This window comes from Delphinus delphis, chromosome 2 (genome assembly GCF_949987515.2).
Source record: "Delphinus delphis chromosome 2, mDelDel1.2, whole genome shotgun sequence".
NCBI classification, from domain to species: Eukaryota; Metazoa; Chordata; class Mammalia; order Artiodactyla; family Delphinidae; genus Delphinus; species Delphinus delphis.
This window is the reverse complement of record NC_082684.1, coordinates 92,300,014-92,312,113: the sequence shown is the minus strand read 5'-3', so window position 1 is coordinate 92,312,113 and position 12,100 is coordinate 92,300,014. Positions and strand designations below refer to the sequence as shown.

Sequence of the window (12,100 nt, the reverse complement as noted above, 5' to 3'; positions counted from 1 at the left end):
TTGTCAGGGGAAAGAAAACTTAGGAAAAAGATGTTCAGGGATAAAGCCTTGTAGAATGCTCAGAGTTAAAAGACAGAAGGAAGAAGAACCAGAAAAACAGATTTGAGAAAGAGTGAGAAAAATAGAACGTAATGTCACAAAAGGTGAGGATAGAATTTTGAGGAAGAGGATGTGGTCTTTGGTAACAAATGCTGCTTTGCTCTAGAATAGAACAAAGAATCAGAGTTAAATTTGGCAGTTGCAAGGTTTTATGTGATCTTGGCAATAGCAGTTTCAAGAGAGTGGGTAGGGCGGAGGCCAGATTATAATGATTTGGGAAGTAATGAGGAAGAAAGGGGAGTGATGGTATCTTAGAAGCCAGTTAGGGGAGAGGTTTTGTTAGTTTGCCTGTTTTTTCTTCCTTTTATATAGAGGAGATTTTTAACTTCTTTTGGGGAGTTAGGGAAAAGAGTCAGGGGTCAAGTCAAGGAGGAACTTGAAAGATGCAAGGGGAAAGTAATAGAGCAAAATCCTTGAGGAATTAATCCTGAGATGGGATTATGAGAAGAGGTGGTTGGTAAGCCTTCGGTGGGAGTAAGGATGCCTGCTGCCTCCTCTCAGGTGGTTTAGAAGTTTATATTGGAAAGCATCTTAGGGAAGTAGCAGGAAAGCTTTTCTGCTAGAGTGAGAGAATTGAGATTAGAGGCTAGGTCTGCTGAAGGATGGGTAGTATCCACGGGAGAATGAGGGTAACAATCAATCAGGCATAAAGGAATTGCTGAATAGTACTGAGAGTGCAGCTAAGAGGGGAAAATCATCATTCTTTACTGACAGGCTGAAATGAGGAGAGGAGTGATAGACTACTTATCTTATGTAAGGGTCATTGTTAGATTCATTAGGAATAAGGAGAGGTACAGAGTTTTGAAATTTCAGAGGTAGATGGTTCTTTGGAGCTGTATCTGAGGGATACTGCACGGCCATATACTGCTCCTGCTGTTATGATGTCTGTTTTCCACAAGAAGAGGATGTTGTTGTTCTTATAGGTTTATTATTAGAAATTTTGAAAATATGTGGAGTTGGCCATAATAGTAAAACTAATGTTCTTTTTTGTTTTTAGTGGTCACTGCAGCTTCTTTTCACACTAAAGACTCTACTAACAGAAAACCCTTAACCAAAGGTCAGCCCTGTTTGACGTCCTTTAATTCTTTGGACATTACTTCCTCTAAAGCGAAAAAAGGAAAAGAAAAGGAAATTGCAAAACTAAAACGGCCCACAGCACTTAAAAAGGTAAAACAAAACCTGGGGATATTTATTTTACAGTATAAAAAAGGGTTTAAATCGTTTTGCAAAAGTAGTTGTGGCGTTTTGGCCAACTGATTATTGTGAAAAGTTCTTAGACATGCATCTTTATGATGACTAATTAATTTAAGGTTGGGGATCTCAGCATCATGACTATCTTTCTGTGTTGACCAAGGCCCTGGGGAATGAGTTCTGTCTATAAGTTTAAAAGAAAAAGTTAAACATTTAGGTATCCAAAAACTTGAGACCCTAGGTATCAGAAGCCTGGGATTCTAGTACTAACTTTAGTACTTATTGTGTAGTTTTAGCAAACCTTTCTTATCCTCATCTTCTTTATCTATAAGTTGGGTATAATATCTGCTCTGTTTAACTCAGTACTGTTATTAGGAGGAGTGAATGAGATGATCTATGACCAAATAAATCTAACGTAACTATGTGACCTGGTTTCCAAAGGTTTTATTGTATCCATTTTGGGGGAAACCCTAGTTTGTCTACTAGGATTTAAAGAATGAAGCAAATGTAGTTTGATAGCTGTAGTATTATATTGCCTTCCTTTATTTTGGGTATAGTACTTCCTTCAACTGCAGTGCCTAAAATTACATTTACCTTTTTGCCAGTCAGTTTCTACATAGCCAACCAAAATCCTTACATCCATTTTTTAAGTGAACACTACTATTCCTGTGTAATAGTGACCATTTTAATCATTCAGTACATACTTAAAGAGTAATTAGTAATTAAAGACTGGTAATGACTTTTAGGTTATTTTGAAAGAAAGAGAGGAAAAGAAGGGCCGTTTAACTGTGGACCACAATCTTTTGGGATCTGAGGAACCAATAGAAATGCACTTAGATTTTATTGATGATTTGCCGCAGGAGATTGTTTCCCAAGAAGGTAAGATCACCTCTTTCCCCCTTCTTCTTATAAAATGGTCTGAAGTATTTTAATTAGTAGGTAACAACATATCACTAGTTATTCTCCTAAATATGCTCCATATTTTATCTAAATTTTTTAATCTTTGAGAGTGGTTTCGTTTGAAGATGCTTCTATAGGGAGATACTTAAAGGGCAGGGAGGCAGGTGTTACATAGTAGGTCTATGGCATTTTTGAAGCTTAAATCCTGAATTTGTTGTAAACCCTCATAACTATGATCTTACTAATGCATCCTCTGTAACTGTCACAGTTTCTTTCATCTTGCCTTCTTTTATATCTAGAACACAATTGACTTTCTTTGCAGGACTACAGTTGACCCTTGAACAACGCAGGTTTGAACTGCACAGGTACACTTGTACACAGATGCTTTTCAATAGTAAATACTGCAGTACTACTCAGCCATGATTGGTTGAATCCACAGATGATAGAGGAACTATGATACAGAGGGCGGACTATAAATTATATGAGGTTTAAATCCCCATATTGTACAAGGGTCACCTGTATATTTTATTGAATTGCTTTTGTTGATTTTCTTCCTTGCTTTTGTGAAATTAATACATACGCCACAATGAGTAGAGAATTGCAAAGCTTGTTGTAGTGTAGAGTCCAGTTGGTCAGTAAGATTCAGTCCCATACAATGGGTAGCCAGCACATGATTTCAGATGGGACCTCAGCAAAACTGCAGATGCCTTCTAAAATTTATACTACTGTGGAAGAAAGATTTTAAGAGAAACCTGACTAGGTCCCTATTTCTCCTGGTATTTATTCTTCAACTTTTGGCAAAACATTTAAATCTGATTTACATATAGATTTAGTAGCAGTGTTCCCTTGTGTTTAGAAAATAAGTTTACTACTTCTAAGAATTGTTCGGTTAGGGTTCTCCTTTACTCTCAATTAAGTATCATTGCCTTTGTATTCAGGTGTATCTGTTTATGCATTCCTTCAACAAGTGTGTGTTGAACATCCATCATATGTACTTCAGTAAGTGGGGTAGGGATGGGAAGGTCAGGAAATGTCATAAAGATATATAGTGGACTGGCCCTGTTACAAAAAGTTTACAATCCAGTAGAGAGATAAGATATATGTGTAACTTTGCAGATTAATGGACTGGACAAATACTAACTCATTTCCTGAGTTTTAGAGCTGTTTAGAAAAGAAGCAGTAACTAAAGGTGGCAGTTGAGTCAAGAGGTGGCATCTGCAAACGTGGCTGCCTGAGCACAGGAGCAAAGACCAAATGAAAGAGAAACTGGGGTGGTGCCTGGAGAACTGGGAGTGGTGTGGGGAGAATGAGTGAGGTAGAATTCATCATTGCCAGCAGCAATGGGAATTTTTAGACAGTTAAAAAAAATTATTTCTAAGAAATAGATGGAAAACTAAAGATGAAGGAGATGGGTAATATGATCTGGAAAGAGTGCAGGAGCGGATACATACGTCTTTTGTTCTTCAATTTAGATCCCCTGGGAATACATGTTTTAGATAACTTGGCCTTCTTGCATCTCTTCTGTGGAGACTTGTAGGATATGCTTGATGTTTTTCAGAGTATATTTTAAGACATAATAGGAAAATTTGATTTTTGTAGTATATGAGAAATGTTTGTGATACGAACAATGCCCAACTTGGTAGCTTCTGGAGAATTTGGAAGTGATAACAAAAGGTAACTGCCATTCTAAATTATGTTGAAGAGTATAGAGCTTTTCAGCATTCAGAATTTCTGAATTCTTTCCCCTCACCCCACGTCTCCACAGATGCTGGACTGAGCATGCCCAGTGATGCATCCCTCTCTCCAGCAAGTCAGAACTCTCCGTACTGTATGACACCTGTGTCACAAGGCTCTCCGGCTAGTTCTGGGATAGGCAGTCCAATGGCATCTTCGACAATAACCAAAATCCACAGCAAAAGATTTAGAGAGTAAGTTTTAGTCTCATTATTGAGGTTGAATAGCTTAGGTATCTTGACTGTAGTTCTGAATATAATACTGTCATTCTTTCTTGGTGGGTTGAACAGATAGAATACCAAAGATCTTTAAGTTCTTTCAGATTCTGTTTAACAACGGGTTTTATTATATGGAAAGTATTTGCCTTCCGTCAGCTGTCAGTGTTCACGTAAAAGTGATTTGACAGTAAATACATTCTTTTTATATCAGCTAGTGTTTATACCCATGAAATTTTACCTCTTACAGCTTATGTATTATATAAAATGTCATACTGTGACATTTTTCCTCTCCAAATGCTTTTGCTTTTTTGTTTATATTATTGGCCCTTCAAAAAAAACCTCTCTAACCAATTAATAACAAGTTTCTAAGATCCTCCTACATGTAGTGAACCTGTTACATAAACCTATTTGTTTTTGTTGTTCTTTTTTTTTTTTTTTCTTTTTTGCGGTACGCGGGCCTCTCACTGTTGTGGCCTCTCCCGTTGCGGAGCACAGGCTCCGGACACGCAGGCTCAGTGGCCATGGCTCACGGGCCCAGCTGCTCCGTGGCATGTGGGATCTTCCCGGACTGGGACATGAACCCATGTCCCCTGCATCGGCAGGCGGACTCTCAACCACTGCGCCACCAGGGAAGCCCTAAACCTATTTGTTTTTAAGCATATATTTCTAAGTTTGAAAATGCCCATCTTTGAAATTAAGTTTACCTATGAAAGAATCCCAGGGTGAAGGTAAAATGTGTGTGAATCCAAACCACATTGGTTTGTTCTGTTCCTTTATTGTTTTTGAGCAAATACTTATTGCCTAGGTTTGGGAAGTTAATTAAATATCACAGATGTGTGACAAAGGAAATACTTGGAGAATAAAATCTTACATATGTGTGAAATAAACAGCTTGGAAGAAAAGCAGAGTGAAGAAAATTGCGTTTTTGATGTTTTATTCTTCAATTGCATTCTTTAATTTTGTATACTTTATGATAAGCTTTCCTCAGCCTGTCCAGTTATATCTTCTGTTCTGAAGTAATGTCATACTTGCATTTATTTAAACACTTTTCACATAAACATTAACAAAATTTCCAAAGCAGAACATTTTTTTTCACTAAAGAAAGGCAGACCTAGATTTTCCCACCATATAATGTATCAGTAATTTAGAACTGGTAATTTGCTGGCCCGGCATTCCTAGATTAGAAATTTTACCAATTTTCCTTGTTAAGTACCTGCTTATGGTAGAGATAGATTATGGATGAAAACTAGCAAAGTGGAATAGGTAAGTTTACTTAAACTAGAATGAATGACTTCCTTACCCTTGAAATTAAGTACTATAGTGGCCTCACACTACTTGCTTTCTGGTTTTTGCATTGTAGCCATATATGATCTCACAAAGAGCCTCATTCAGTTACTTTGCCTGATATAAAGCCATATGACTTTTACCTCAAGACCTCTTTCGTTTTGGCTTCAGTTTAACTACTGAATTCATCCGCTGTAACCATAGATTTTCAGAGGTAGAGGGACGATTGAGGCTGTCATCCGTAACTCCTTATTTTTATGGTTGAGGAAGCCAGTGCTGGAGACTGATTTATCCAAGTGTGGAGGATGAATGGTTGGTATTAGGGCATTCAATTAGCATTTATGAAATTAATTTGTTTCTTATTAGAAGCATCTTTAGTATTCATTGGAATGAAATAACTTTATACATTATCTCCTTACCAAAAACATTATACCTGTTTATCTAATAGCAAGTTAACATTTGATTTATATCTTTAGGAATTTAATAATTGGGTGTTTGATTAGTACTTCCCCGAGGTTAATCTATCCTTTGCATAAAAGCTGATCTGTTGTAATTCAGGAAAACTCTTCTGTTTCTCTAATTGACTGAAGGATTTAGGAGATTTTTCAAGACTTGATTTTTTAATGAAAAACTTTACTGGATGTATTTTTTTCCTAAAATAATTTTATAATTACCTACTTTTGGGTTCCTTTACAGGTACTGTAATCAGGTTCTTTGTAAAGAGATTGATGAATGTGTGACTCTTCTTCTTCAAGAGCTTGTCAGCTTCCAGGAACGCATCTACCAAAAGGATCCTGTAAGAGCAAAAGCGAGGAGACGGCTGGTCATGGGTCTAAGAGAGGTTACGAAACATATGAAGTTAAACAAGATCAAATGTGTTATAATTTCTCCAAATTGTGAAAAAATCCAGTCCAAAGGTATGAACATTTTACTTTCGAAGTGTTTTGATATTTATGTAGTATAATTGTAGAATATGCAGTGAATTTTAAAGTGGAAGCCATATGTCTTCTTTAGCAGAGTTTAGGTATAAAACATAATACTGAACATGAAGAAAGAAAATGAAATGTTTCAGCACTGGAGGTAGAGTAATAAAATTGAGATCAGATTGTAAAGAAGATCCCCATTTATGAACATTAGTGAAGGATTTAGTTGGGGCCAACCAAGTGTCCGCTGTCTTGTGATCAGAGTGGGAACTACTAAGTAGGCATTTCTTTACCTCTGCAAATATATTCTACTTTATTTTTTTTAACATCTTTATTGGAGTATAATTGCTTTACAATGATGTGTTAGTTTCTGCTTTATAACAGAGTGAATCAGCTATACATATATATATATCCCCATATCTCCTCCCTCCCACCCCTCTAGGTGGTCACAAAGCACTGAGCTGATCTCCCTGTGCTGTGCGGCTGCTTCCCACTAGCTATCTGTTTTACATTTGGTAGTATATATAAGTCCATGCCACTCTCCCACTTCGTCCCAGCTTACCCTTCCCCATCCCCATGTCCTCAAGTCCATTCTCTACGTCTGCGTCTTTATTCCTCTCCTGCCCCTGTTCTTCATAAAAATTTTTTGTTTTTTTGTTTTTTTTTTTTGGATTCCATACATATATGTGGTAGCATACAGTATTTGTTTTTGTCTTTCTGACTTACTTCACTCTGTATGACAGACTCTAGGGCCATCCACCTCACTACAAATAACTCAATTTCGTTTCTTTTTATGGCTGAGTAATATTCCGTTGTATATATGAGCCACATCTTCATTGTCCATTCATCTGTCGACGGACACTTAGGTTGCTTCCATGCTGACTATTGTAAATAGAGCTGCAGTGAACATGGTGGTACATGACTCTTTTTGAATTATGGTTTTCTCAGGGTATATGCCCAGAAGTGGGAAAGCAGGGTTGTATGGTAGTTCTATTTTTAGTTTTTTAAGGCCTCCATACTGTTCTGCATAATGGCTGTATCAATTTACATTCCCACCAACAGTGCAAGAGGGTTCCCTTTTCTCCACACCCTCTCCAGCGTTTATTGTTTGTAGATTTTTTGATGATGGCCATTCTGACTGGTATGACGTGATACCTCATTGTAGTTTTGATTTGCATTTCTCTAATGATTAGTGATGTTGAGCATCCTTTCATGTGTTTGTTGGCAACCTGTATATCTTTGGAGAAATGTCTATTTAGGTCTTCTGCCCATTTTTGTATTGAGTTGTTTGTTTTTTTGATATTGAGCTGCATGAGCTGCTTGTAATTTTGGAGATTAATCCTTTGTCAGTTGCTTAGTTTGTAAATATTTTCTCCCATTCTGAGGGTTGTCTTTTCATCTTGTTTATGGTTTCCTTTGCTGTGCAAAAGCTTTGAAGTTTCATTAGGTCCCATTTGTTTATTTTTGTTTTTACTTCCATTACTCTAGATGGTGGGTCAAAAAGGATCTTACTGTGATGTATATCATAGAGTGTTCTGCCTATGTTTTCCTCTAAGAGTTTTATAGTGTCTGGCCTTACATTTAGGTCTTTAATCCATTTGGAGTTTATTTTTGTGTATGGTGTTAGGGAATGTTCTAATTTCTTTCTTTTACGTGTAGCTAGCTGTCCAGTTTTCCCAGCACCACTTATTGAAGAGGCTGTCGTTTCTCCATTGTATATTCTTGCCTCCTTTATCAAAGATAAAGTGACCATATGTGCATGGGTTTATCGCTGGGCTTTCTGTTCTGTTCCATTGATCTATCTTTCTGTTTTTGTGCCAGTACAATACTGTCTTGATTACTGTAGCTTTGTAGTGTAGTCTGAAGTCAGGGAGCCTGATTCCTCCAGCTCCGTTTTTCTATCTCAAGATTGCTTTGGCTATTTGAGGTCTTTTGTGTTTCCATACAAATTGTGAAATTTTTTCTTCTAGCTCTGTGAAAAATGCCAGTGGTAGTTTGATAGGGATTGCCCTGAATCCGTAGATTGCTTTCGGTCGTATAGTCATTTTGACAGTGTTGATTCTTCCAATCCGAGAATGTGGCATATCTCTCCATCTGTTTGTGTCATCTTTAATTTCTTTCATCAGTGTTTTATAGTTTTCTGCATACAGGTCTTTTGTCTCCTTAGGTAGGTTTATTCCTAGGTGTTTTATTCTTTTTGTTGCAGTGGTAAATGGGAGTGTTTCCTTAATTTCTCTCTCAGATTTTTCATCATTAGTGTATGGGAATGCAAGAGATTTCTCTGCATTAATTTTGTATCCTGCTACTTTACCAAATTCATTGATTAGCTCTAGTTGTTTTCTGGTAGTATCTTTAGGATTCTCTATGTATAGTATCATGTCATCTGCAGACAGTGACAGTTTTACTTCTTTTCCAATTTGGATACCTTTTATTTCTTTTTCTTCTCTGATTGTTGTGGCTAAAACTTCCAAAACTCTGTTGAATAATAATGGTGATAGTGGGCAACCTTGTCTTGTTCCTGGACTTTGAGGAAATGGTTTCAGTTTTTCACCATTGAGAGTGATGTTGGCCTTGGGTTTGTCATATATGTTGAGGTAAGTTTCCTCTATGCCTACTTTCTGGAGGGTTTTTATCATAAATGGTTGTTGAATTTTGTCAGAAGCTTTTTCTGCATCTATTGAGATGATCATATGGTTTTTCTCCTTCAATTTGTTAATATGGTGTATCACATTAATTGATTTGCATATACTGAAGAATCCTTGCATTCCTGGGATAAACCCCACATGATTGTGATGTATGATCCTTTTAATGTGCTGTTGGATTCTGTTTGCTAGTATTTTGTTGAGGATTTTTTCATCTATTTTTATGGGTGGTATTGGCCTGTAATTTTCTTTCTTTGTGACATCTTTGTCTGGTTTTGGTATCAGGTTGATGGTGGCCTTGTAGAATGAGTTTGGGAGTGTTCCTCCCTCTGCTATATTTTGGAAGACTTGGAGAAGCATAGGTGTTAGCTCTTCTCTAAATGTTTGATAGAATTCACCTGTGAAGCCCTCTGGTCCTGGGCTTTTGTTTGTTGGAAGATTTTGAATCACAATTTCAATTTCAGTGCTTGTGATTGGTCTGTTCATATTTTCTATTTCTTCCTGGTGCAGTCTCAGAAGGTTGTGTTTTTCTAAGAATTTGTCCATTTCTTCCAGGTTGTCCATTTTATTGGCATAGAGTTGCTTGTAGTAATCTCTCAAGATCCTTTGTATTTCTGCAGTGTAAGTTGTTACTTCTCCTTTTTCATTTCTAATTCTATTGATCTGAGTCTTCTCCCTTTTTTTTTTTTGATGAATCTGGCTAATGGTTTATCAATTTGGTTTATCTTCTCGAAGATCAGCTTTTAGTTTTATTGATCTTTGCTGTTGTTTCCTTCATTTCTTTTTCATTTATTTCTGATCTGATCTTTATGATTTCTTTCCTTCTGCTAACTTTGGGAGTGTTTTGTTCTTCTTTCTCTAATTGTTTTAGGTGTAAGGTTAGGTTGTTTATTTGAGATGTTTCTTGTTTCTTGAGGTACGATTGTATTGCTATAAACTTCCCTCTTAGAACTGCTTTTGCTGCATCCCATAGGTTTTGGGTCGTCATGTTTTCATTGTCATTTGTTTCTAGGTGTTTTTTGATTTCCTCTTTGATTTCTTCAGTGATCTCTTGGTTATTAAGTAGTGTATTATTTAACCTCCATGTGTTTGTATTTTTTTTACAGATTTTTTCCTGTAATTGATATCTAGTCTCATAGCGTTGTGGTCGGAAAAGATACCTGATACGATTTCAGTTTTCTTAAATTTGTCAAGCCTTCATTTGTGGCCCAAGATATGATCTATCCTGGAGCATGTTCCATGAGCACTTGAGAAGAAAGTTTATTCTCTTGTTTTTGGAGGGAATGTCCTATAGATATCAATTAAGTCTGTCTTGTTTAATGTATCCTTTAAAGCTTGTGTTTCCTTATTTATTTTCATTTTGGATGATCTGTCCATTGGTGAAATTGGGGTGTTAAAGTCCCCTACTGTGATTGTGTTACTGTAGATTTCCCCTTTTATGGCTGTTAGCATTTGCCTTATGTATTGAGGTGCCCCTATGTTGGGTGCATAAATATTTACAATTGTTATAGCTTCTTCTTGGATTGATCCCTTGAACGTTATGGGGTGTCCTTCTTTGTCTCTTGTAATAGTCTTTATTTTAAAGTCTATTTTGTCTGATATGAGAATCGCTACTCCAGCGTTCTTCTGATTTCCATTTGCATGGAATATCTTTTTTCCATCCCCTCACTTTCGGTCTGTATGTGTCCCTAGGTCTGAAGTGGGTCTATTGTAGACAGCATGTATACGGGTCTTGGTTTTTTTTCCATTCAGCCATTCTTTGTCTTTTGGTTGGAGCATTTGACTGGAGCATTTAATCCATTTACATTTAAGTAAATGGTTGGAGCATTTAATCCATTTACATTTAAGGTAGTTATTGATATGTATGTTCCTGTTACCATTTTCTTAATTTTTTGGGTTTGTTATTGTAAGTGTTTTCCTTCTCTTGCGTTTCCTGCCTAGAGAAGTTCCTTTAGCACTTTCTTATAAAGCTGGTTTGGTGGTGCTTTACCAAAGCAAAGAATTTGGTGAATTCTCTTAGCTTGTGCTTGTCTGTAAAGGTTTTAATTTTTCTGTCAAATCTGAATGAGATCCTTGCTGGGTAGAGTAATCTTGGTTGTAGGTTTTTTCCTTTCATCACCTTAAATATGTCCTGCCACTCCCTCTGGCTTGCAGAGTTTCTGCTGAAGGATTAGCTGTTAACGTTATGGGGATTCCCTTGTATGTTATTTGTTGCTTTTCCTTTGCTGCTTTCAATATTTTTTCTTTGTATTTAATTTTTGATAGTTTGATATGTTTCTTGGTGTGTTTCTCTTTAGATTTATCCTGTATAGGACTCTTGGCGCTTCCTGGACTTGATTAACTATTTCCTTTCCTATATTTGGGAAGTTTTCATGTATGATCTCTTCAAATATTTTCTCAGTCCCTTTCTTTTTCTCTTCTTTTTCTGAGACCCCTATAATTTGAATGTTGGTGTGTTTAATGTTGTCCCAGTGGCCTCTGAGACTGTTGTCAATTCGTTTCATTCTTTATTGTGCTCTGTGGTCGTTATTTCCACTCTTTTATTCTCCAGGTCACTTACCCATTCTTCTGCCTTAGTTATTCTGCTATTGATTCCTTCTGGAGAATTTTTAATTTCATTTATTGTGTTGTTCGTGATTGTTTGTTTGCTCTTTAGTTCTTCTAGGTCCTTGTTAAGCGTTTCCTGTATTTTCTCCATTCTGTTTCCAAGATTTTGGATTATCTTTACTATCATTACTCTGAATTCTTTTTCAGGTAGACTGCCTATTTCCTCTTCATTTGTTTGGTCTGGTGGGTTTTTACTTTGCTCCTTCATCTCCTGTGTGTTTTTCTGTCTTCCCATTTTGCTTAACTTACTGTGTTTGGGGTCTCCTTTTCGCAGGCTGCAGGTTCGTAGTTCCCGTTGTTTTTGGTGTCTGCCCCCAGTGGCTAAGGTTGGTTCAGTGGGTAGTGTAGGCTTCCTGGTGGAGGGGACTAGTGCCTGTGTTCTAGTGGATGAGGCTAGATCTTGTCTTTCGGTGGGCAGTACCCTGTCTGATGGTGTGTTTTGGGGTGTCTGTGACCTTATTATGATTTTAGGCAGCCTCTTTGTTAATGGGTGGGGTTGTGT

At 37.0% G+C, this 12,100-nt stretch overlaps 1 protein-coding gene across 3 annotated transcripts in view; it reads left to right on the top strand.

The window, feature by feature from the left end:
- SECISBP2L (SECIS binding protein 2 like) overlaps nt 1–12,100 on the top strand; it is a 63,906-nt gene that overhangs the window by 27,894 nt on the left and 23,912 nt on the right. For all 3 annotated transcript variants that reach the window (XR_009518396.1, XM_060005196.1, XM_060005195.1), the window contains exons 12-15: nt 1,097–1,266; nt 2,037–2,169; nt 3,956–4,118; nt 6,123–6,343. Coding sequence is in view for 2 of the 3 variants with exons in the window: in XM_060005196.1 (XP_059861179.1) it covers nt 1,097–1,266; nt 2,037–2,169; nt 3,956–4,118; nt 6,123–6,343 (687 nt within the window). In the remaining variant the exon portion in view is untranslated. The remainder of the gene's footprint in view (nt 1–1,096; nt 1,267–2,036; nt 2,170–3,955; nt 4,119–6,122; nt 6,344–12,100) is intronic.